This window comes from Adiantum capillus-veneris, chromosome 6 (genome assembly GCF_014529385.1).
Source record: "Adiantum capillus-veneris isolate H3 chromosome 6, ASM1452938v2, whole genome shotgun sequence".
In the NCBI taxonomy this organism is placed as follows: Eukaryota; Viridiplantae; Streptophyta; class Polypodiopsida; order Polypodiales; family Pteridaceae; genus Adiantum; species Adiantum capillus-veneris.
In genome coordinates, this window is record NC_140936.1 from 14,827,672 (window position 1) to 14,852,548 (window position 24,877).

General features: G+C 42.2%; 1 protein-coding gene across 1 annotated transcript; it reads right to left on the reverse strand.

The window, feature by feature from the left end:
* Window positions 1-15,528: 15,528 nt before the first annotated feature.
* Window positions 15,529-16,968, reverse strand: LOC147455177 (uncharacterized). The gene is made up of 2 exons (XM_086514011.1): window positions 16,372-16,968; window positions 15,529-15,853 (listed from the first exon to the last, which is right to left on the reverse strand). Exons 1-2 carry the CDS (start codon window positions 16,910-16,912, stop codon window positions 15,786-15,788), a joined length of 609 nt encoding a protein of 202 aa, XP_086370137.1. The 5' UTR covers window positions 16,913-16,968; the 3' UTR covers window positions 15,529-15,785.
* Window positions 16,969-24,877: the final 7,909 nt, after the last annotated feature.

A 24,877-nucleotide genomic window follows, 5' to 3' on the forward strand; every position in this document is an offset into this window, starting at 1 on the left:
TAGTCCTCCCAATTTCCTGGGACAGTCTGGTGTTTAAAGGTGAGTGTGTAGCTGTTAAACTAAATAAATAACACACCAATTGAACAAGACGTTCAAAAAGACGACTGGCTAAAGATATCAAGGCAAAGATATGTATAGAAAAAATTCAGTCTTTGAATCAAACTATACAATATAGTAAGAATGAAGTATCATTCCAAAGGAATTTGTATAAAGGTATCAAAAACTATCCCAATTGCATCATCAAATGCTTCCAAAGTTGGACTGCAGCAAGCTAAACCTCTTTAAGGCAAGATAGAATTCTTACCTGCATCCATATAATCAAGACAATAGATATGTTAGACTTGGCTACGTATGGCAGGCTTCAAGAAATCTATCAGTTGTTATCCATGTCAAACTTAAAAAGTTTTAGACTAGCGATTGTCCTGCATATAAAAAAGTCTCCATCATGTTTTAGAGTTACACATTAGCTTCTTATATATCTATTAACATATATTATTGTAAAAAATCTTTTGCAGCAAAACATGGTTAAGTAATTTCGTCCTTAAAAAGTAATCTGATGCCAAGCTTTCAAAGCTAAAAACAGAAAGGATTAACTTTGACCAAGCAATCCTTATCCTGAGATTTGGTAAAGAGCAGAAGAGTGTAATGTAAAACACTAATTCTACCAAAAAGTAATAGGCATGTTTATCTAACATCATAAACTTAGGTATAAAAAACAAAATAATCATCAGTAACAGTCGGGTTGACTCTCCAAGTTTACCCAACACAATTTTGCCAAACTTGGACCAGAGCAAAGCTTGGCATCTTGATGGTTCCATTAAGTCAGAGCAAAAAGATCGAATTTATATATTTAGCTTCAGGTAAAGTGAAGAACCAGATCTATGCCAGGTGACCAAGCATTAGGGAAACTTTTTTGTAAGTTATAACATAATTCTTCACCTACCATAACAACCTAAGGCAGCAAAGTAAAAAAGAGCCCTATCATTCTTCCAATTATAAAAAAAATTTAACAAACCAGATCTGTATAGTGTCAAACCAGACGCAACTAACACCCAGAATCAAGCTGAAGAAACAAGGTTTGTGTAAACTAAATTAGACCAGGCCAGATCTCCATTTTTTCTAATTTTGTTACTAGATTTAACAAAATATGGCAGCATTTTAGTAGCCAGAAAAACTATGTATAACCAGCACTACCACCGGGTAATCAGCCCTTATATTCACCATATATATATTTTTTTAATAGTATTCGATGTCATACTCTCAGAAAAGTAGCAGAGGATCTGTAAGTACCAGGTACAGAAGCCAAACAGCATCCCATACTGATGTGGATACAATTGTACCTAGAAAATGGCAGCCAAGACCAGTGTACCATTTTGCAATTCCCTTAACAAACTGATGTCATTTTTATGCCAAGCAACCAAAGACCTAAGTAATCAGTGCTATGCACAAAGAAAGCCCCATATGTACAGATCCTTACTAGATGTATTGTAGAAGGCCAGTTTTAAGCCAGAAATCTAAGTAGAATTGTAAGTCAGCACCAGAGCCAGATCTGGCTATTCCCAACCATTCCCAAGAGAGTAGGATTTTGTTTAGAAAAACCAGAATTATACCAGAAATCTGAGACCAAAAAACCACCTGGTGGCCAGTAACCAGGCAGTAAAGTTACCAGTCAATGGGCAAGATTTTAACAGGTTTCTACATTCAATGAGTAGGACTAGAAGCCAGCAAGAAAATAATCATATTCTTTCACTATGCCAAAGTAAAAAAACCTGTCACCATTCTCAATAGAGCAATAGATTTCTAGACCACCTGTAATATTGAAGGAATGTGGAGCTAGTGAGTAGAAGTACATTCACAACAGTTCCTCAAAAGAATCCCAAAAGACCAGTATCAGAATATGGCAGTATTCTAGTAACCAAAGAGTTTATGCATAACCAGCACCGTCACGAGGTTTTTTAGTAGAGGATCAGTCAGTACCAGATAAAGAAGCCCAAACCAACACCATCACCAAAGTTTATGCATAACCAGCACCATCACCAGATTTAATGTCATCTTCTATGCAGTCAGTACCAGTCAAGAAACCAAAGAAAAAGATCCTTTGCTAATGTGAAAAGACAAAAGAATCCTAAAAGACCAGTTCTTCAAAAAGGTTTTTTTAAATCCTTTTTTATAATCAGATATCAGAGCATTGATTTGAAGTTATGAGATTTAACGAAACATGTGAGCAGTCGCCATGCCAAGCAATTTTCCAAGCAACTAAGGAAGACCAAGCCTAAGTGAAGGGAAAAACACCCTCACCCTTTATAGTGTAGGAGGCAGGGATGCACTCCGACAGATACTCATTAGTGGTGGTGCCGCGGCCGCCTAGCATCGATGAATGTATGAGGTAATCCGGGTAAGATTCTATCAATGAGTGGGAGGTAGGGAAGCCAAGGCAGGCAACTTTCCATCAGAGCGGGGCAGTGAAGCAGTATTCAATGTCACAACAGCATGATGAAAACCTAAGTAGAAATAGTGAACTCGAAATCCGCCCAGGTTTTTGAGGGGCCAAAGAATAGGTTTTAGCTAAAAACTAAAACTGGGAGGAGGTAGATTAGGGGATAGTACCCATAGGGTAGCCAAAACAAGATGTTGGGAAGGTCTTAATTTTATGGTAAATAACTCTAATATCAACTAATGTGATCCACATAACAAATCAGGCATTTGTACAGCACAGGGTAATCCCTTACCAGGCAACAACGCAATTGAATCGCTTGAGCTCAGACAGTGATTCGGAGTATAGTCTACCACCCCTTCCAGATGAGGTGCTAGAGCAACCATAGCCCCAAGGCAATAATTTAGCATGTACAACATGAGGTAAAATCCCCTAAAGCCATAACTCAAAAAAAAATTGAGTGCAACAGGTTGGAGGTCATATATTGTGGCCAGAAATGGCAATTTAGAACATTAACCGAGCCCCATAGATGCTATCCAGGTCAGAAGTCGTGACCAAGTGTGTGTGTGTGTGTGTGTGTGTGTGTGTGTGTGTGTGTGTGTGTGTGTGTGTGTGTGTGTGTGTGTGTGTGTGTGTGTGTGTGTGTGTGTGTGTGTGTGTGTGTGTGTGTGTTTATTACTAGTTTATAATCTTATCTAAGGCAGGTCATCCTCATCAAGGTGCAAAAAAGTGTAATCCCAAAAAAAAAGGTTTATAGTATTTCAGGTTTTTAATGTGAGGTTCATTGATGCATACACCGATCTAAATTAGTGTAAGGGTGATTATAAGCCAAAGTATGAATAGAGATTTTAGTCTCCAACGAGATGTTAGACATCCTTATTGCTAAAATCAAGATTAGAAGGTGCAAATAGGGAGTTAACCCCAAAGGGGGTACATTATTTCAGCTAGTAGTCCCCAGAGTAGTGTTTTCTGGCATACCATTCTCAAAAAAAGTAGAAGTTTTAAAGGGGGTAGAGTGTTTCTGGCACTAAAGGGGGGTCTTCAATGCAATAGCTTTGGTAATAGTAAAATATTTTGAGACATATATTTCAAGTTGTAAGATAAGGCAAAAGTATATAATAGATTGGCAGTGATGTGTGTGTGTGTGTGTGTGTGTGTGTGTGTGTGTGTGTGTGTGTGTGTGTGTGTGTGTGTGTGTGTGTGTGTGTGTGTGTGTGTGTGTGTGTGTGTGTGTGTGTGTGTGTGTGTGTGTGTGTGTGTGTGTGTGTGTGTGTGAGAGAGAGAGAGAGAGAGAGAGAGAGAGAGAGTAAAGAGAGCCAAACCATGTTGTTATTGAAGCACAGTATAAAGTGCCATAGTTTGTAATTGCGACTTGGAATGGCCTTGCAGCTCCAACAAAAAATATTTAGAAATATTACAAAATCTCCTTGCGTTCACATTGCTTGCAGGCATCACTGGCATGCAATATTTTCTCAAGGTTTTTGGGCTTGTTCCCACCAAGAGTGCGATACTCTTGTAATGTATGACTAGTCAATGAATCAACAGTTGCACTGTTGCTATATCTAGTGGCCACTACTTGTATGACTTTGAGGACATTCCATGCATGCCGCCCGTAATACGATAGATCGACAAAGTATGCCTAGTTTTTTAAGACAAAGTAGGCCACTTGTATTAGGTGTATGTAAATATTTCCCAATAAATGGAAGGCATGTGTGCGCGCGCACGTGCACAACTTGTTACAATGTCATGGTATTGTCCACCCATGCGCTCTAAAGGGACTTAGATAACTCACGGTAATAACTCTTATAAGTAGCAAGGGCTAGATATTCACAACATTGATGCCTTGGCTCATGGCAATGACATCTATATGTATTCTTAGTCAAGGGTTTGTGTATGCAACATAGGCGGTTTGAAAGGAATTGACTACACACCACCCACAGCCACCAATCGCCGCCACCAATCGACCATTTGCCAATATAGACTATACATTATATAGGGTTGGAGAAAAAGTTCCAAGGATATTTCCTAAAACTTTTCTCGCACCTAAATTAGTTCACTGTCATTGTGATCACAACTATGACCACTTTGATGTTTACATTAAAATCCCACTAAAAATGTGTGCACTAATGGCTTCTCCTCATAATGGAGGCCTCACAAATTTGGAGCATTGAGAATATACTAATAGATTTGAGAGACTAAAACTTTGTGTGACTATCCTGATGGTCCATTGCTTCCTATATAAATGTATTTAAGGATAGGTAGAGGGAGTGTGTAATTCTTCGAGTCCATAGCTTGTACTAAGGTCTTCCATTGGGAATGGACGGGTCCATGTTGATGAAGGTGCCTTCTTTTCTAAGGTATTTAGTCGCAATGATCAAGCAAGGGTAATAGAATACTTTGTTGAAGAAGTTAGGATTTCTTACGTTGGCCCATAGGGTATTATCAAGAAATCTGAATGCATGCTAAATTTGTCAATTGTTCTTTTTAAGTTAGAATTGTTCAAAGCTGTTTCAACTTGTATTTTAGTGCAAGTAGGTAAAGATTGCACACAATTGTGAGCACGCTAGACCCATGGACTTGTCTATAGAGTGTTTATTGGCATTTCTTGTCTATAGATTGTTTCTTGGCATTACATATACACGTTGCTAATAGAATTTGACCACCATAGCCTTATTGAAAGATAGCCTATTCCGATATGCCTCCATAGATGGCGTACCTGAGTTGCAAGCGGTGGAGAATTTCTTGAATAGAAAGTTAGCTCCAGCATATTCAAATGAGTAGGTTAGTTGGTTGGTTGGTGAGGTTTATGAGGCCCAAGTCACCTAAGTGGCGTATGTGTTCATAGCTGCTTCATCTATATTAGTAGTGTGATCTGTGTCTTTCATTTTCTAATGCTCCATAGTAGGAGATGGGGTAATTTTTATGTTGCTTCTTTGTTGGGAGATGTAAAGGACATTATTACCAAAAACATCCTTTTATGAAATCTAGTGACATGTTTGGATTTGACTATAAACTTGTCACTAATCATATGCACCAAAAGGCACCGAATTGTTGGAGGGGGGAAATGATTCAACCCCTTTGCAAACCTACCTCTAGCTCATGCTATTTAACAGCTTGAGATCAGAGACTAACACATGGCCATGCTCCTTGTATTATCATGACATTTAAGTAATGGTTACACTTTGTGGCTCCTACACGATGGTCGTGAGGAGTTTGTATGGTTTATGCAGTTTTACTCATTAAAGTTCACCACTCGCATTTGTATGGCTTTTTAAATCAACAATATATGTTACCTAGTTTGAATTGGTTGGGTCGGTAAGGAGTTCAATTATCTTGACACCATTGACAAAATAAAAATAAATGTCAGTTCGAAACTTAGAGAGAATGTCAAACACCCTCTCTCTCTCACACACACACACATACACACTAAATTACCATGGGTAAGTTTTCATTAAACATACATGTAAAACACATTAGTAAAAGTGCATGTTAAGAGAACAAGTTTTTGATAAGCTTCTTGTCTAATTCTTGGAATACACGTGTCGCATAAAATGTCCAACATGGGTAGGAGAGCAAAGCTCTTGGTTGATTTCATCGAATGGACAAGCAAGGCTTTTTGACAAAGCTATGAAATTGATTGACAATGCCATCACCTTTGATTATCCTCCAAAATTGATATGCTCTTTAGGTATTTGACATGCTTGTCCACCAATACTACCCAACACATCATGATATTCTAACAACCTCTACTTCAAAATCTCATGATCGATCATTTTTCGTGTGGACTCCGACTCTATTGCCCTCGGAGTGCTTATGCTATTCAAAAAGTCTAAACCAATTCAGCCCTTCTGCTTCCATTATTAATCACCTTGGAATGCATCTTGTCATCCCACCTACTTACCAAGCATACCTTGCCATCATGTGTACAATTTTCTATCATAACAAAATACTAAAATCTCTTATGAGATTGATTTTTGAACCCCTTCCTTTTGAGTTGTCTAGCAAATTAAACTTAAAACAAGTCAAGAAATTTCTATTACTACAAATTACTATTTTGTTTTCCAAATTTGATTTTTAAACCTCTGCTTTAACATCATGTTGAACTCACATGGAGATTTAACATGGCTGAAAGGTGCACGCTCTAAGAAACAAAAAAAACATGCAAGACACCTGCATCTCTTCAAATAATGTAGACCAATATGACTATGCATATTGTTAATGCAGCCTAGTACCAGTGCAAATACTACTGTGACTTGGATCATTGTGTAACGCTTCCTACAATAGCAAGATGCATACCACCACATCCAAGATCAAAGCTACAAGAGTACTCATCATTTGATCTCTAAACGCACAATTAGAAGTTACAAGTTCTCTTATCTTTTTGTGGCCCATTTTACAAGAGAGTGGCCTGCCACAGGAATACGTTGATGATTGAGATTCAAAATTTGTTGCGAGCTTCGAAGTTGTGCATACATTTCTCAAATAATTCTAAATAAATGACCAAACACAGCACCTATGGATATTGTTAATCTTGCCTAGTAATACTACTAGGGCTTGAATCATCTGTAACACTTCCTACGATAGCAAGATACATACCGCTACATCCAAGATCAAAGCTACAAATTTACTCATCATTTGATCTCTAAGATGGAAAAATACATCGCCCCTAAACCCACAATTAGAAGTTACAAGTTCTCTGATTAATACGATACCAAAAAAAATGTTGTTGAGTATGGGTAATCACTACCAATACAAAGAACACATTAAGTACTGATTGCGAATAGACATACATGTCACTTATGAATGCTTGCATACATGTAAATATGGATGCATACACACTAACATACATGCATGCATACACACATGTATGTGTACTGGTGAGTGCATATAAGTAACAACCAGTACGAAAAGTACTAGTACAAGTATGAGTCGCGCGGTATGGGAAGAATTATAAATACGAGTTTGGAATGCAACCTTGCATTGAATGCATTTGACTACGGAAATTTTGGACTTATACAAGACACAAGTCACTAAAAAATCATAATCAATCATCGTGACTTATTTAGCCATCGCATCCAGATCGCATTGATCTCTCACAAATGTCTTGATGCACTAAAACTCCGAACTCCAGATTCTCATCAACAAGAGAAAATGTTGCAATCATGTCATTTTCAAGACATACTCGGACAAAAACAAGTGAAAGAGAACATTTTTCATCACATGGAATAAATTGGGAAACTTCCGAGAATCCAGTAACTCTGGTCGAAAGGATACGTTGTTGATCTTTTCACACACCTTGAAGGGCCCATAGTAACTCATACTTCGCTTTTCTCCTTACCCTTCATTTTCCTAAGGCACGCCTTCTCAATCCAAGGAAGCATCTAGTCCCTTTCATTCAATTGCAAATCGCGACGATGCTTGTCTGTTGCCTTCTTGCGTTGTTCTTAAGACTTCTGCAAAGCCTCCTTAACCTTAGCACGGGAAGTCTCCAGATCCCATACATCGTGATCTGCCTCAAATATTTTGTCCTGGGTGCACAAAATGGGAGTAACCTTTCTGCCACCCTTGACAATCTCAAATGTGACTTCCCCCTCAAAGCATGAACAATGTTGTTGTATGCAAGCTCCACCAATGGCACATACCGCTCCCCTAAGACTTATGTTTAGAGATATAACACTTTAACAACTCCATAACCACTGAATTGGTTGCCTCTGATTGTCCATTGGTCTACAAATAAACCAACAACGATAATTTGAGCATAGTGCCCACATTCTCACACTCTGCTCTCCAAAACGAACTGGTGAATGAGGAGTCTCTATTCGAAACAAAAGATGTAGGCATCCCATGTAACCGAAAAATGTGCAAAACAAACAGTTCCGCCAAGTGATCGGTCTTCACTGTCTTCTTCACCGATACAAAACCAACATGCTAGGCATTTATCCACTATAGTCCATATGCCATCGTGCCCACTTTGAGTCTTGGGAAGATCAAAAAAGAAGTCCATCACTATACTCTCCGAAGGGCGATCTAAAATCTGTAAATTGTTTCAAGAGTCCCGCCATTTTGAGCTTGTCATACTTCACATTCTGGCATATTATACACGTATGCACAAACCCATCCACATATTTCTTGCACTATGGCCAATAGAAGTATCTCTCAACACCCTTATGTGTTGCCTCCATGGCCAACAAGAGGAGGATTTTGACCCTCCGTCTTCTGCCTTAGACTAAGAATAACACACAACATAGTCTTTCACCAAAAGAACCCTTCTTTGAAATACCCAAAAATAGTCTCTCCACTCTATACTTTGTTGTCGATCTCGCCAAAATCTGGGTCTATAGCATATTGCTCCTCCATTTCAACAAAGTCACGATGATGTACTACAATGACAACGGATTTCATCAAAGTCACAATGATGTACTAAAGTGACAACGGATATCTCTGGAATCTGGCCTACGAGATCATGTCTACCACTACGTTTTTCTTTCTCTTCAAATATACTATCTGAAAATAGAACTGCGACAAAATGTTCGCCCATCTCATTTACTTCCGGGATTGCCGCCTAAAAATCTCCCGACTGGTTGCCCAGTTGACTTCACGGCAGAGTTGTAAAATGTTCCCCTACTCATACCGGAGGTAATGACGCGAACACATTTCACGACCCAAAATAGTTCCCTAATTTTTAGAAGATGCTTCCGTTGTCACGTGACACATCCAACCCTATGTATCCGTGGACAAGCTACAACATGATGAGGGTTCAGTCAATCCAGTCAGTCTAGATTAGAAGTGATCTGGCACTTTTTGAGTCTATTCGTAGACCGTGCATGCCCAATCACTTAGTGTGGAAGCATATCCTCTGGTTGCACACAGCATGATCATAAGTATTCCCTTCAAAATCCATCAGACTCCATCAAGGGAATTTTTCAGTGCATTTAGCCTATTTTACCTATTTTTGACATTTTTCACTTATTAATTTAAGTGACTTTCCAACAAAAGTAAGTAGGGCAATTTGGGTAAGAAAATATATAAGCAAACCAAACTTAGCACTAAATGGCAGAAGAGGCAACAGGAGCCAAGCTCAGCAGGCAACTTCTCACAAGAACCTTGGTGGACTTTCCCCTCAAAGCAACCGATTCCCTCACCTAGCATTTTTGCACAGCATCCCCAGCCTCGCGTTTTTGCATCAAATCTGCATCACCAACAGTACCCAGCACCTAGCGTTTTTGCAAGGACCACAACTGCTAGCGTTTTTTATCATCAGATCCCTTGGCGTTTTTGGTTTTCAGCAGCAGATAAAGATCGGCAATTTTCACCTAAAGTGTAGCAGATTCAGCCCGATAAAGACCTCAGTTTTCAGCCATGAAGAACCTCAGTTTTCAGCCCTAAACCTGCAGATTCTCAGCGTCAAAGACCCACAAAAAAACAGCCCCCAAATCAGCGTTTTTGGACCTGCAGCATTTCAGCCCATAGCGTTTTTTGACAGCAGTAGGAAAGATTGCAGATTTCAGCCCTTAGATCACCGTCGTCGTCGTCAACATAGCCTAGACTTGCATCAGTCTCATGCATCACCATTGTACCAGATTGTGCAATCATAAGTAGAACACTCTCGCCGATGAGAGTGGGGCCTTCGGAGGAGGGTTTTACAACGTCTCTGGTGTCGTATCTCTCTTCTCTCTCTATCTCTCAGTCTCATACACTTGCACGCACAGTATCCATTCACTTTGTTTGTGATCATAGCATTCTCTCATTAAGAACGGAAGGCTCTCCCTTCCATGAGAACAAAAGGAACCTTGAGCACAGTTCGGAGCACTTATCTTGAGCAAAGCGCAAACATTCATTCCGCTGCACCTAACATTGGTATCAGAGCTTTGGCAGTGTTCTGTATCACTCAAGGAAAGAACCACAAGAATCACAAGAATTTTTTTTGCTTGTTGCGATCGCACAAACCCAAGTTCGCTTGGGCGTGTTGATTCCTAATCATGTTTTTGAAGAGTAACAGGAATCCCAAGAAAGAAGGGCTTATCCAACCTCCCCTTGTGTCTCTTTTCACTCATTGAGAGCGGACCGTGCACTTAGCGGCCGGCCAATCGACGTGAGGTGGGAAAAAGCAACCTTGGTGTGAGCGCAAGGCCACCAAGGGGTGCGCTCGCGGAAAGGAGTAGAACTCGGGTGAAGAGAAGATCCTTCTCAAACACGGTTTGCAAGCGAAAGAAAACCTCAAGAACCCAAGTTCCTCGTGAACTTAAGAACCCAAGACCACAAGAACCCACGACTTCAAAATGGTCATCACTCGAAGCGGAATGGATACTTCGCTTGGAGGTGATGAGCATGAGAGAGGCGAAGAAGAATTTTTCCCACCAAGAGATTTTTCTGACCCTTTCCCATCTATGTCACGGATTGCGCTAACTCCTATGGAGGAGTTGGACCAAGAAAGAGAAGCAGACATAAAGGCCTACGAAGAAGAAATGGCAGCCATAGAGCGTAAGTACGACTTAGAAGACAAAGAAAGACAAGCCAAATTGGATCGCGAGATCAAAGAAAGTCAAGCAGAATTTGATTGCGAGAACAAAGCCATCAAAGAAAAGATCGACCAACACATGAAAGAATTCTTGCGACTCTTTTCTCAAGTTCACGCACAGATGCAAGAGATTCGGGGAAAGGAGACTCTCTCAGTCTCTCCTTCTCCAAAGCATGATACACAAGATTTGCATGATTATGAGAAGCATGATGAATTGAGTGACAATGATAAGCATGATGATTTGAATGACAATGATAAGCATGATGATTTGAATAACAATGATTTGCATGATGATTTGAATGACATTGCTAAGCATGATGATTTGGATGACAATGACAAGCATGATGATTTGCATGATCAAGATGTGATTTCTCACAAGCATGATGATTTGCATGATCAAGATGTGATTCCTCACAAGCATGATGATTTGCATGAAGATGATGTGATTGTTCACAAGGATGATGTGTTATGTTAGTTGATGCTTTTTCTACCTAAGCTAACCTCATTGTAGATTCGATCAATCACGAAGAATCGATCTTGGCTTTCGAGTCGAGGTCCACAGATCCCCCACAAGAAGATTCGATAGATCCCGAAGAAACGATCTTGGCTCTCGAGCCTAGGTCCAAAGAACCCTCACAGGAAGTATTATGTGTTCGCATGATTGATACGCACGCATTGTACGAGTTTCATTCGTAATCGTTTCCTGTATTTTAGTCAACGTCTTTATGTGATCCCTTTTACTAGGTATGACATATTGTACGTTGAGCACGTTTCACTCATGAATGAGCACAAATGTATGCGGATTTTTCATGAAAAGCTGAAAAGTATGCATTCAAGGAAGTCACATTCCATGTCTCTTCCTTGGCCTGACACATTTGTAGAACGAGCACATGAAAGTATGAGCACCAAGCATCGGCATTTCCGTTGTGATTTGCCACAGTTGATTGATTTCGATCACCAAGACAAGATTTGATCTCATTGTTAGCGTGTGTATAGTGAACGGTTTGGCACTCCGTCTCTTTGTTCATCTACATCGCATGCACAGTCTTTGAGGAAGACAAGATTTTTTCCATTCACTTTACATGGAATGGGTATGTTCATGGTTTTGTGTTGGAAATGGTTTCAGGAATTTTCAGCCATGGAGATTCTTGAAGAAAAAAGAAGCATGACACTTGACGAAGTTGAAGCATTGAAGGAGCCACAAAAGACTTTGTGTCGCTTTCGGCGCGGCCCAAAGAAGCAAGCGTTGCAGACCTTTATGAAGTTCAAGTACCGCACGACCCACACATCAGAGTGGGCCGGCGAAGAGTCCCGTCCAGGATTCCGGATGCTATTGGCGATCTCCCTTGACGCCATACAGTTCGGTACCAGTACCTCACTTTGAAAAGGAGGGGATGTCACATGACACATCCAACCCTGTGTGTCCGTGGACAAGCTACAGCATGATCAGGATTCAGTTAGTCCAGTCAGTCTAGATTAAAAGTGATCTGGCACTTTTGTGAGTCTATTTGTAGACCGTGCATGCCCAGTCACTTAGTGTAGATGCATATCCTCTGGTTGCACACAGCATGATCATAAGTATTCCCTTCAGAATCCATGAGATTCCATCAGGGAAATTTTCTAGTGCATTTAGCCTATTTTACCTATTTTTCACATTTTTCACTTATTAATTTAAGTGACTTTCCAACAAAAGTAGGTAGGGCAATTTGGATAAGAATATATATATAAGCAAACCAAAGTTAGCACTAAATGGCAGAAGAGGCAACAGGAGCCAAGCTCAGTAGGCAACTTCTCACAAGAACCTTGGTGGACTTTTCTCTCCAAGCAGCAGATTCCCTCACCTAGCGTTTTTGCACAGCATCCCCAGCCTGGCATTTTTGCATCGGATCTGCATTGCCAATAGTACCCAGCACCTAGCGTTTTTGCAAGGACCACAACTGCTAGCAGCTTTTATCATCAGATCCTCTGGCGTTTTTGGTTTTCAGCAACAGATAAAGACCGGCAATTTTCACCTAAAGTGTAGCAGATTCAGCCCAGTAAAGACCTCAGTTTTCAGCCATGAAGAACCTCAGTTTTCAGCCCTAAACCTGCAGATTTTCAGCATAAAAGACCCATAGAAAAACAACCCCCAAATCAGCATTTTTAGACCTGCGGCATTTCAGCCCATAGCGCTTTTGGACAGCACTAGAAAGATTGCAGATTTCAGCCCTTAGATCGCCGTAGTCATCGTCGACATAGCCTAGACTTGCATCAGTCTCATGCATCACCATTGTACCAGATTGTGCAATCATAAGTAGACCACTCTCGCCGACGAGAGTGGGGCCTTCGGAGGAGGGTTTTACAACGTCTCTGGTGTCGTATCTCTCTTCTCTCTTTATCTCTCAGTCTCATACACTTGCACGCACAGTGTCCATTCACTTTGTTTGTGACCATAGCATTCTCTCATTCAGAATGGAAGGCTCTCCCTTCCATGAGAACAAAAGGAACCTTGAGCCCAGTTCGGAGCACTCATCTTCAGCAAAGCGCAAACATTCATTCCGTTGCACCTAACATCAGTTGGGCTCCCATTGGTCATATGACCATCTATCCTCATTGGGACCGCATCCAAAAGTGCAATGTGGCCCAACTGTCGGATACTTTCTGTTGGTAGTTCCACCTTGACTTTATGCCTTTATTGAGTTCACTTCCTACTATCCACCAACTTGCTAAGTGTGACGGGGGGACCTACATGATCTTGCACTAAGCCTAGACATCCTCTTACTATACGAATTCCAGTGCCGACCAACTTCCCGTCTACGGGTGAAACTACCGTTCACATTGGCCATACAATGTCCGACCATTTGCAACTTCAAAAAGAGGGTCTCAAAAATAAAACAAAAATCATTGGAAAGAAACCAACTCACTTTACTTATTGATTTCTTTTTGGGGGAATTTTATTTGACTTGTTTTAAAGCACCCCTCTGGAAATGCCAATGCCCCAGTTGCATGATGTGAGGCTGACACTGAGAGTCTAGGCCGGACGACCAATGAGCACTAAAGTTGGACAAATGGATTAAGGTTAGCCACGGTGGGCTATGAGTCTAAATCACCTGATAGCTGGCCGACATTGCATTTTTCGATGTGATTCCAGTGGTGATTGATGGTCAGACGACCCGTGTGAGTGTCATGGAAGCATTTGCTAAAATTTAGGAAACTGCAATTTTGGTCCTGAAAATGCGTTCACGTCATTAGCTTTGGAATGACAAGGGGAACATTTTATTGCTTTACTGCCAAGTCAAACGCACCAGTTGAGATATTTTTAGCCAAGTTGGCCAAAGTCGAAAACTGGGCGAGGTGTCACTCTGTGAGCAATTCTGCCCCACTGGGGCGAGCCTACAAGAGAAAAGGGGCGCCATTTCCAACCAGCAGGTGGATTGCAACAAGTGCAAGAGCTATGGAGTGCTTCCTCTTCCTCTTATGTATAGTGCGGTGCCAGGAGTGATGCCCTGCACGCTACACACTGCTCTCTCTCTCCCCCCTACGAGCAGTTATGTTTTGCCCGCAGGTACAGGTGAATTCGGAGAGGTTTCACGTGAGAAATCTCGTCCCCGTCCGATTCAAAGGGCAAGTAGCCCTACACATGCGGGAGCTCGAGGGCTTGCTACGGATGCGACCGGCACGCAAAACAGACTGAAAATTAAAAGCCTAAAAATAAAGCAAAGGCTCTTTCTCTCACAAGCTCTCTAGTGTTGTAATTGCAATTTGTCATATATATAGACTATGTTTTAGGGTACCATATGGTATTCCACGTATGGAATCTTTGGGGGGTCTGAATCGGGCTTCCATACCCGCCCGAGTGAGACGCATGGTTGACATATGGAAAAACTATGATGGGAGGTGCAAAAGGAACGACAAAAGCAACAAGACGCTAAAGGGTGCGTTCATAACCACAAAGTACACGTCATGTTGGAAGCAATGCACAATATTCAACATTCAACATGACATCATATCCCAAAAATCTATGTTTCATACACGACTAGAAGCAATTCAAAGTTTGAATAGAAGACTCAACCCATACATGAAAGATTCTTCAAAGCAATGCCCTCCAACTACTACAATTGTTCATGTCATAAAAAAGATGGATTCATCGTCCAAACAAAATTGAAGCATGAAAGATTGCATAAGCACAATAACGGCACTTACGAAAACTGTCCCCAGCATCCTAATCACAGAGTTGCTGGACCGTGATTCCTTCTACCGTACGACGATTTGTCCATTGGTCTTGAGTGCACATAAGTCAGCCAATGTTACAAGTTACCATCAATCATGCATGAATCCAAAGGAAAAGCTTTGGTAACTCCAAGTGATCCAATAACAAAGGCTGAATCACAAACTCCCTATGATGTGTATGCTGCATGCCATATTAAATCGAAGGCAAAAGGACTTAATCTAGTAATGCTAAGGCACAACATTCTGGCTGGGTACAAAGGCAAAAAATAGCTCAAAATTTCAGCCAAAGGAATTTTGTTGTGGCCATGGTTGGGACTCCCTGAAGAGGCAGTTTTCTTGCTTGCGATGCTGTTTCGCACATGTGATCTCGTATCAAACACTACGCATATATCTCATAAATTTGCAAACAATATAGTTTATCTGCTGTATGCAAAGCATCCTTACAAGCGTCATAAAAAACTTGCCAAAATCCTTGAGATGGGAAAAAAGTCATAAGGTTTACCGAAGTACTAAGAAAACCATGTTTGCAAGAACAAAACATGAACCTGGATCTTGAACACTGCTTCTTTTGTCAGACTCTGCATATACATCATTTACCTACAAACTTCTAGTAAGTGCTAGAATTCAGCCAGTAGTTTGTGACTTGGCAACAGCAGCAGCAGCAGCAACAGTCTCAGCAGCAGCAGCGGCGGCTGAAAAACAAAAGACAAGTGCTGAGCTTTTTGAAGCTTGCACAAGTTAACATAACACACCCCTTCCCTCATTCTAGTCACAGATTTTAACCTCAATTCATACATACACGCAACGCAAATGCCCAAATGTCCACAAACTAATCCCCCTCTCCAAATTAACTGACAATGGTAGATGCGTGAAACCAAAAAAGCCAAATGTGTCGCAAAACTACACTGGTGCCTCCCTCAATTTTCCTCCCAAGTTCCTAACCAAAATGCAATAATGCGCAGGACACTTCTTGCACTTAAGGCAACAAAGGGGTCAGTCAATATGAGCATCATACAATGTGCATTTATATCAAGACAATGGAATGTGCAGCCACGACAAACAAACAATGGCATTTCATTCATCTTCCTTCAATTTCTAGCATGCAGTAATTGAAAGCAGTATTTTAACTCATAAATGTCCAAAAACATTTAAAATTACACTAGAAGTACACCAAACAACATCCAACAAAGTAGACGATGTATGAACTGACCTTTGGCCTCTTTTCGCTCCTGCTTGTTTCGCCTATGGGTTTCTCGAACCGTTTCCATGTGGTGCCTGGCGGTATCAAGCTTGTCAAACAGCTCCCTTTTCGCACGGTTGAGCTTCTTGTAGTGTTTGGCAAGCTTGCGGCGCTCGCATGGCTTGACAAAGTACTGCTTTGTTTTGAGCTTGTCTTCTACTTTACAATTGTTCAACTTCCTCTTGTACACCTTGATGGCATCATCAATGTCATTATCGATGACCTCCACATACACATGCCTCACCTGTTGGGCAGAAATGAGATGCGCAGAAAGAGGATGATGTAAGGGGAACGATTGAAGGCTCGGGCTGTGGCTCGATTTACCTATGGGTTTCCCGCTTTCTTGCCATTTCGATAAGAGAGAAGAAAATGCTCTTGCAGAAAAATGGCCTCCAGACTCCGAGGGGGCCGATGCGAGCCCTTGATGAGATGCCGGCTTTGATGTTCTTAGCAGTGCATCCTGGAGCGTTCTGCCCTTGCCTCGCAACGCGCTTCTGCAGAAGAAGGCCATAGTTGTGCCGCTTGCTCAATTAAAATGGACCATTGCAAAGTCTTGCTAGTTCACTTAGGGTGCTTTCACAAACGGGCGTCGCCCACTTGGGCGACTGCAATATTGTTTTCAACCACGTGATTGGTCCAAGTGGTAAGTAGTTCGTGTCATAAGATCAACTCGTGTGAGAACACTTCGGAGTAGTCCTCAAACTTCAAAGTCTTGCTAGTTCACTTAGGGTGCTTTCACAAACGGGGAGGGACCCACTTGGGCGCTTTCAATATTGTCTTCAACCACGTGATTGGTCCAAGTGGTCAATAAGTTAGTGCGTCTAGTTCATGTCATAAGATCAACTCGTTTGAATACACTTGTTTGGATTCATATCCTTCCTCAAAGTCTTGCTAAGGGTGCTTTCACAAACGGGAGTCGCCAAAGGGATCCCCTTGGGCGCCTGCAATATTGTTTTCAACCACGTGATTGGTCCAAGTGGTCAAGAAGTTAGTGCGTCTAGTTCCTGCCATAAAATCAACTCTTGTGAATACACTTTTTTGGACTACATAGTAGTCCTTAGTAAAGGGTTGGATTTTGGGTGCATCTCTAGACCATTGGATAAAGCTTGTGGATTATTGCCACATGGCAAGCTCATGATAATAAACTTTTCTTTTATTATTTCTTTTAGGCATGGGTGTTGACATTTGTGAAACTCTCTCGTTAAAGAAGGGCATTGAGTATTGTGTCAAACATTATTTTTTATGCTTTTGAAATATATTTTGATGTAAATAGTGCATTGTTGTATTTTTTATTTTATTTTTTAGATTATTGTGATACCACGTGTTTTCAAATACTAATGTCACTTTCTATTTTTCTCTCACACAAAGAAATCGCTTATTGTGAAATTCTTCTCAATAGCCTTATGTAGGCCATAGTGAATTTTCACCTTGTTTGAAACGTGTATGGACGACCAGAGCATTCATTGTTTGGGCAAAGGAGGGGGAGGTCGCCCATGATCTGTACCTCGACATCCATGATTAGATTGCCACACAAGTGCCAACTCCCGCCTTTACGTTTTGTGTGTGATGTTTTTCTAGACATACATTTTGAAGTGGCAAAATCTTAGTGGTCCTCTCGTTTTTCCACCAAGAAAGGGTGAATCCACCCTTAGAAATCATATGCATTGCCTTAATGGCCTTAATAGGCCAATCGGAGGTATATGCCTAACAATTTTAAAAATTTGTCAAACTTAGAATCTTAGGAGATGCTTGCTTGAGTTAAAAGACAAAAGTTAAAAATATAAAGCGAATGTGCAATCCGCAAGGCAAGAATGGGGACGAGCAAGGGCAGAAGGGCGATGTGGCACAATATGCAGACAGGGCCAACGGCGCAAGTGGCAGGCCAGAGATGAGGAGCAAGTCACCCACATGTTCTGCAGATTGAGGTAGCAAGCCAAGAGAAGGTGCGAGGGGAAGTGTGGGTGCATTGATTTTTAATAAAGTTGGAGTGTCATACATGGAGCGTGTTAACCCTCACGGCTCACGGACACCCTATCACCTATGACGGACGTTGTAACCTACGGTGGACATTGTATTATTTACTTGGTAGAGCCAGGTACCGGGTTTGTCGGTCCAATAAGAATGGTTAAGAGTGATCGCCGATGAGAGGCGCACTCTAAAACTGGAATTATAACGTTTGGGTAAGATTGACTAAGTGTGGGTAAGATTGGCTAAGTGTGGGCACCCAAATGTGAACGGGCGAACCCATATAAAAGTCAACTAAACCTAAAATTCACTCATTCCGTCATTTGTGCAATAGAAGAGTGCTCTTGCTCCATCTCCATCTTCTTCTTCTTCATCTCCTTGTGTGTGTGTGTGTGTGTGTGCGTGAGAGAGAGAGAGAGAAAGAGAGTGTGTGTGCGATCGAGCATTGCGACGACGGCACGGTGGCGGCGAAGCAGTTGAGCGCGGCGAAGCGACGGCTCCTTCTTCTTCGCGGCGAGGAATCCTCCACGAAGCAAGCGTAGAGCGGTGAGTGACACACCATCGCCTTCTTTGAGCTTACTAGTTTAGGCTTGTTGTGTGCCTGGAGCCATTTGTGGCTCGCACACGGTGTATCGGCAAGTTCTTTGCATTGACACGTGCGACATACGCGCACACTTTTGGCGTCGTTGCCGGGGAATGCCATACATTAAGCTCGAGTAGCACTCTGTGCTTCTTTTGTGGTGCAATTTCGATTGTAGGAAAGGTAGGGAAGGAGTGTGTGTGTGTTGAGAAGAAGGATTTGGTGTTGTACTGTGTATTTTTTTTGTTAATGGAGTTTTCAAAGGTACTGTGTGTATTCTCTGTGTATTAAAGTTGTTAGTTTTCTTTGTTAATGGAGTTTTCAAAGGTACTGTGTTTATTCTCTGTGTCTAAGGTTGTTAGTTTTCTGGGTACAGTAAGTAGGAAGTAGATCTGTGAGAGTTAATAGAGTGTGTTAGTGTGTAGCAGTAGGTGTATTAGTTACAAGTAGGTAGATAGAGTGTGTGTGTGTGTGTGCTCTCGTACAGGCCGCGGCGACCTTATCCTTTTTTTTAAAATTTAAAAATGAAAAATTAAAAAATTAAAAAAATTAAAAAATTAAAAAATTTAAAGGTAGGACCGGGATCGGGAATATCTCCTAGACCCAAGCCCAAGCCATGCTCAAGCCTAGGCCTCAGTCGCCTTTTTAAAAAAAACAAATTTTAGCTTCACACGTAGCTAAAAATCGATTTTTTGAGGACCAACGGAACGTCAGATGCCCGAAAATTGTGTTGTAATGCACACAATGACCCTCTAAGTGATACGCTCATTTCGAACTATCACACACTTTAATAAAAAAAATCAAACATTAAAAAACATTAAAAATGTAAAAAACACGAGTGAGAACGGACACTAAAAAAAGGTAAGCGGTTAACCTTCGAGGTTATTCGCCGACGTTTGTAGGGTGCCAAAGGCACATGCATCTGCGCTCTGTTCGTGTGCTAGAGACGGAGCAAATAGAAAGAATTTCGACTTACGCGAGTTCTCAATATCCACCTACTTTAGGTTCTGGGCCCTCGGCGGGGACCCAAGGTAGTACAAACCAAGACCCGAACATAGCGGCTAGTGACTCTTCCTCTGACTACGACGTCATGGAGGGTTTTCCAATGCCTAATCCTGATAGCTTGAGCCAAGACATGCATGCCATGGGTCCTCGGTCGGGCCGAGCGTGCTTAGCCGCCTGAAGGAACCCTTTAGTAGAGCCACTCGCTCTGAACATGGAGCTAATGATGTAAATGAGGGGGGTGGGGAAGTAAATTCTCCATTCGTGACAAACGTAGACCCTATACCGTTAGAGAATGTGCACGTGAATACTTCATTCACTGCACCTACTAACTCTTCAGAGTTATTTCCCTCCGAGGTCATATTACCCGATGGTAGAAGCCTTGCCGAAGTGCAAGAGGTTGAGCGATATATCCTTGCAGCGAGGGAAAAGGAAGTCGAGAGCTTACGCAAGGTGGAGCAACAAAGAGAGTTAAAAGCGAAAGCTCCTATGTCAATATCCTTGAATTACAAACAGAGACTCTGACCGACCTATACGCAGGTCACACCTATCATGTGGGTTGGTTAGATGTCCTACAATCCACAATGGGTGCTACTAGTGTAGAGGATCAACAACAAAGAGTTGGTGAGGTCATTCATAGGGTCATTGAGTTAGAGAGACAGAACAAGGGGATCAACATGCCTTCAACGGGTCTCATGAGATTCTTGGATACAGGGAAGGCTAAACAACCGACCTTATCGCAAATGGAGACTCCCTCGGTAAGTCCGATGGATCCCCCATATGTTGTTTCTCCAGGGGTCTCAGTGCAATCTGAGCCCACAAGTGATAGCTTCACCTTTCCAAGTCTAGCTCATCTTTCCCTTGATGACACCACGACTACCATGCCTACCCCAATGATGGGCATGCCAAGAAACACGCCATGGACCTCATTTGTTAGTAAAGCACCATTACATGGTAGCTCAATGCCTGCAACAGTACCTACAAGTGTGTACCAATCGTATGCACCTATGGGTCATCACACTCATGTAGTCCCTACCCCTCCCATTGTTTCAACTACCTATGCTCCACAACCACAATACACAAGTTCTTATTTCCATGGGACTATACCGGCTAGCATTAGCATGTCACATCCGATGTCTACTATGCCTAGAGCCACCCATATGAACTATGGACCACCACATGGCACAACATCGTACCCAACGTGGAACCCAAGGGCTTCCTATGTGCCAAGCCCGATGCTAATACCTACTCCACATGTACTCTCTGGAGCACCTCCACCCACGGTGCCTGCTCACTTAGGTGACTTGGCAACATTTGCTCAAGCTATTGGTCGATCTATTGCTGAGAATATGTGTAACACGCCTGATAGAGAGCCTAGAGGTAAGGCAGTACAAATAGCCAAGCTCACACAAAAATTCAGTGGAGACGGGGATGTGAGAAAGCATATCGAAGTGTTTGAACAAATATGCGATTCTCTAGGAGAACACAATGACCTACATAAGATCAATGCTTTAAGCCTAACCTTAAGTGGAAAGGCTGGGGATTGGTATAGAACCCTAAGGGTGGAAGAAAAAACGAATTACCCTGCTCTTAGGAGACTGTTCTTAAAAGAATACATACGAGAGGGAGTGCTTTGGGGTGTAGCCTTTCAGCTCCAGAAAGCCCAACGAGAGGAAGGAGAGTCGGTGAGAGACTTTATTAGTCACTTGAAGCATTTGAATTCTCGATGTAATCCAAATGAGCGCTTTAACAATAACCAATTTCTTGATAGATTCATTAGGGGATTACGACATACACACCTTGAGTGCCTGCATTGATGCCGGCCCCACCTCTTGAACAAACAGCACAACACATGGTCCCTAGGGCCCAAAATGTTGTTCAAACAACACCCTTACCACCTCCATTGCTAGGACCGCAACCACCACATCCGAGAATCACTTCTGTGAATCAAGTGGGTTGTGAGTCATCTATTTCTTGTTTGGAAGGCTGTGAGGAAGATATAGATCCTAATATCGCCTATGGGATGGATGTGCTTGAAGAAAGTCCACAATACTACATGGAGGACTATTGGGGACAAGTTAAACCTGTATATCAAGTAGTTGCTCTTGCAGCAAGAGGCCAAAATATCAATTACACTGCTAAGAGACCACCTCTTCAATGCTATGAGTGTGGAGGTCCACATCGTGTAGCCGAGTGTCCTATTAGGCTACAAAAGAATGCCACACTAATGCAAACCAATCAAGCGAGCACGTCTACAATGCCGATACTCATGTGTAATCGATGTGGCATAGATCATTTGATTGCCCAATGTCCAAATAATCCAAATGCACCGAAGATCTCTCCATTAAACTTGATTGAAGTTATCGAGGAGCCATCACAAAGTACACCTGTGGTACCAATAACTGTACTCACACGATCGATGCTCCAAAAACAAAATTATATTCTTGAGGAAAGAGACACGGCATCAATTGCCCAATCTCAGAAAAATAAGAAAACACAAAGAAAGAGATCGGAAAAAGCAGCGAAGTCAGACCCCATTTCAAAAACCAACATAGGACTAGTGACGACGCCGTATATATGAACAACGCTGAAGAGGATTCTGATTCAGGTGAAACCATGGAGACCAAAACGACCACTAACATCGAAACCAACAAGGAAGATCTTCATGAGCCACAATGGCCAGGATCCAAAAAGAAGATAGGAACTTACCCAAACCCTACAGAGGAGATTGAGCGAGTGTTAACCCTCACAGCTCACGGACACCCCATCAGCTACGACGGACGTGTATTATGTATTTGATAGAGTCAGGTATCGGGCTTGTCGGACCAATAGGAAAAGGGTAAGAGTGATCGCCGATGAGAGGCGCACTCTAACTGGGACATTCAAGGGATTAGTTGGCTAAGCATGGGCGCCCAAGTGTGAATGGGGTGAGCTCACATAAAAGCCAACTAAACCTAAAATTCACTTATTCTCTCATTTGTGCAATAGAAGAGTGCTCTTGCTCCATCTCCATCTCCATCTTCTTCTTCTTCACCTCCTTGTGTGTGTGTGTGTGTGTGTGTGTGTGTGTGTGTGTGTGTGAGAGAGAGAGAGAGAGAGAGTGAGATCGAGCATTGCGGCGGCACGACGGCGGTGAAGCGGTTGAGCGCGACGTAGCGGCGTCTCCTTCTTCTTCGCGACGAGGAATCCTCCACGGCAGGAGCATAGAGCGATGAGTGACACACCATTGCCCTCTTTTGAGCTTACTAGTTAAGCTAGTTGTGTGCTTGGAGTTGTCTGTGGCTCGCACACAGTGTTAGGCAAGGCCCTTGCTTCGACAGTGCGGCAAGGAGCGCACATTTTTGGCGCCGTTGCCGGGGAATCGCCCTGCACTAAGCCCAAGAGGCACTTTGTGCTTCTCCTATGAGTTGTTTGTAGTAGGAAAGAAGAGGAAGAGGAAGAGGAATGAGTTATTTTTCTGCAAGTCGTTAATTTCTGTATTGTCTGCAAGTTCTGTGATTTCTGCATAATGTTAGCAATTTCTGTTTGCACATAGTCTGTACACAGTTTTCTGTCAAGGTTTGCCTGCACACAGTCTTTGCATAGTAAGGTAGTGAGAGAGGAAGTAGGTGGACAGTTAGCCCACTGTCAGTAAGCAGTTAGCAGAGTGGTTAACAGATTAGTTAGTGGTTAGCAGCACTGTTAGTAAGTAGACAAGGTAGTGAGTTGTCTGTGAGCTGTTGACAGAGAGATTAGGTAGGTGTTGACAGTGTGTGTGGCCAAGAAAGGGTCACCTAAACCGCGCGTGGTCGTCGCCTTTAAAAAAAATTAAAAAAATTAAAAAAAATTAAAAAAATTGAAAATATTTAAGCGTGAGTGACTAGGGGGCTACACTAAAATTTTGATGGAGATCATTTCCCCGAGCCCAAGCCCAAGCCCAAGCCCAAGCCCAGGCCTTAGTCCTCATTCTTATGATATATACTAGACTCACTCTTATATATATACCCTACCCCCTCAAGAGGGAATGAGAGCATGTGGGGCAAGTCCTCCACTCTCCTCCCTTCTCTTCCCACTTACACCCTTAGACTTTCTAATTTGGGCCTGGTTCCCTACTAGAAATTGATGGTTTTAGGGATTCCGAGGGCATAAAGTGACCAAACGAAAGGCTGTAAAGCACAACACGTCCCTCTGACCGAAACGCTCATTTTGAGCTATCATACGTTTTATTCTATAGCTGGGTCAGAAAAAAAAAGGACCAAAAAATCAAAAAATAAAAAAAATTTTAAGAAAAGACTTCGGTTGCAAAACACCCAAAAATACTAGGTGAGCAGCCTTCACGGGCACTCACTGACACTTCTAGGGGATCCAAGTCATATGAACCTACGCTCTGGACGAGTGTTAGAGCACGAGCATATTGGTAGTGCCTCCATTTACGCGGGCACCCATTATTCCTCCACCCTAGGTTCTGGACCTTCGGCCGGGACTCAAGGTAGCGCGACCCAAGATCCTCATATCGCGTCTAGTGATTCTTCCTCTGACTACGAAGTCATGGAGGGGTATCCTACACCAAACCCCAATAGTTCAAGTCAAGACATGCATGCCATGGGCCCATGGCCCGGGTCTAGCGTGTTTAGCCGCTTAAAAGAGACCCTTAGTAGAGCTACTCGCTCCGAACATGCGGTTAATGAAATAAATGAAGGGAGTGGGGAAGTAAATTTGACATTCATGCCTAAAATAGACCCTATGCTTCTTGAGAGTGTGCATGTGAATGTTCCATCCACTGCACCTCCTGATCCTTTAGGACTATCTCCCTCTGAGGTTCTACTACCTGATGGTGGGAGTCTTGCCCAAGTGCAAGAGATCGAACGTTATATGCAAGCAACAAGGGAGAGGGAAATTGAGAACCTACGAAGGCTAGAACAAAGTTGAGCCCTGAAAGCAAAGGCTCCT

Coding starts and splice junctions, on each gene's coding strand:
- LOC147455177 (XM_086514011.1), bottom strand. CDS start 16,912: ATGGCCTTCTTCTGCAGAAGCGCGTTGCGAGGCAAGGGCAGAACGCTC. Junction 15,854..16,371: donor GGAGCGAAAAGAGGCCAAAG/GTCAGTTCATAC, acceptor TTTGTTTTTCAG/CCGCCGCTGCTGCTGCTGAG.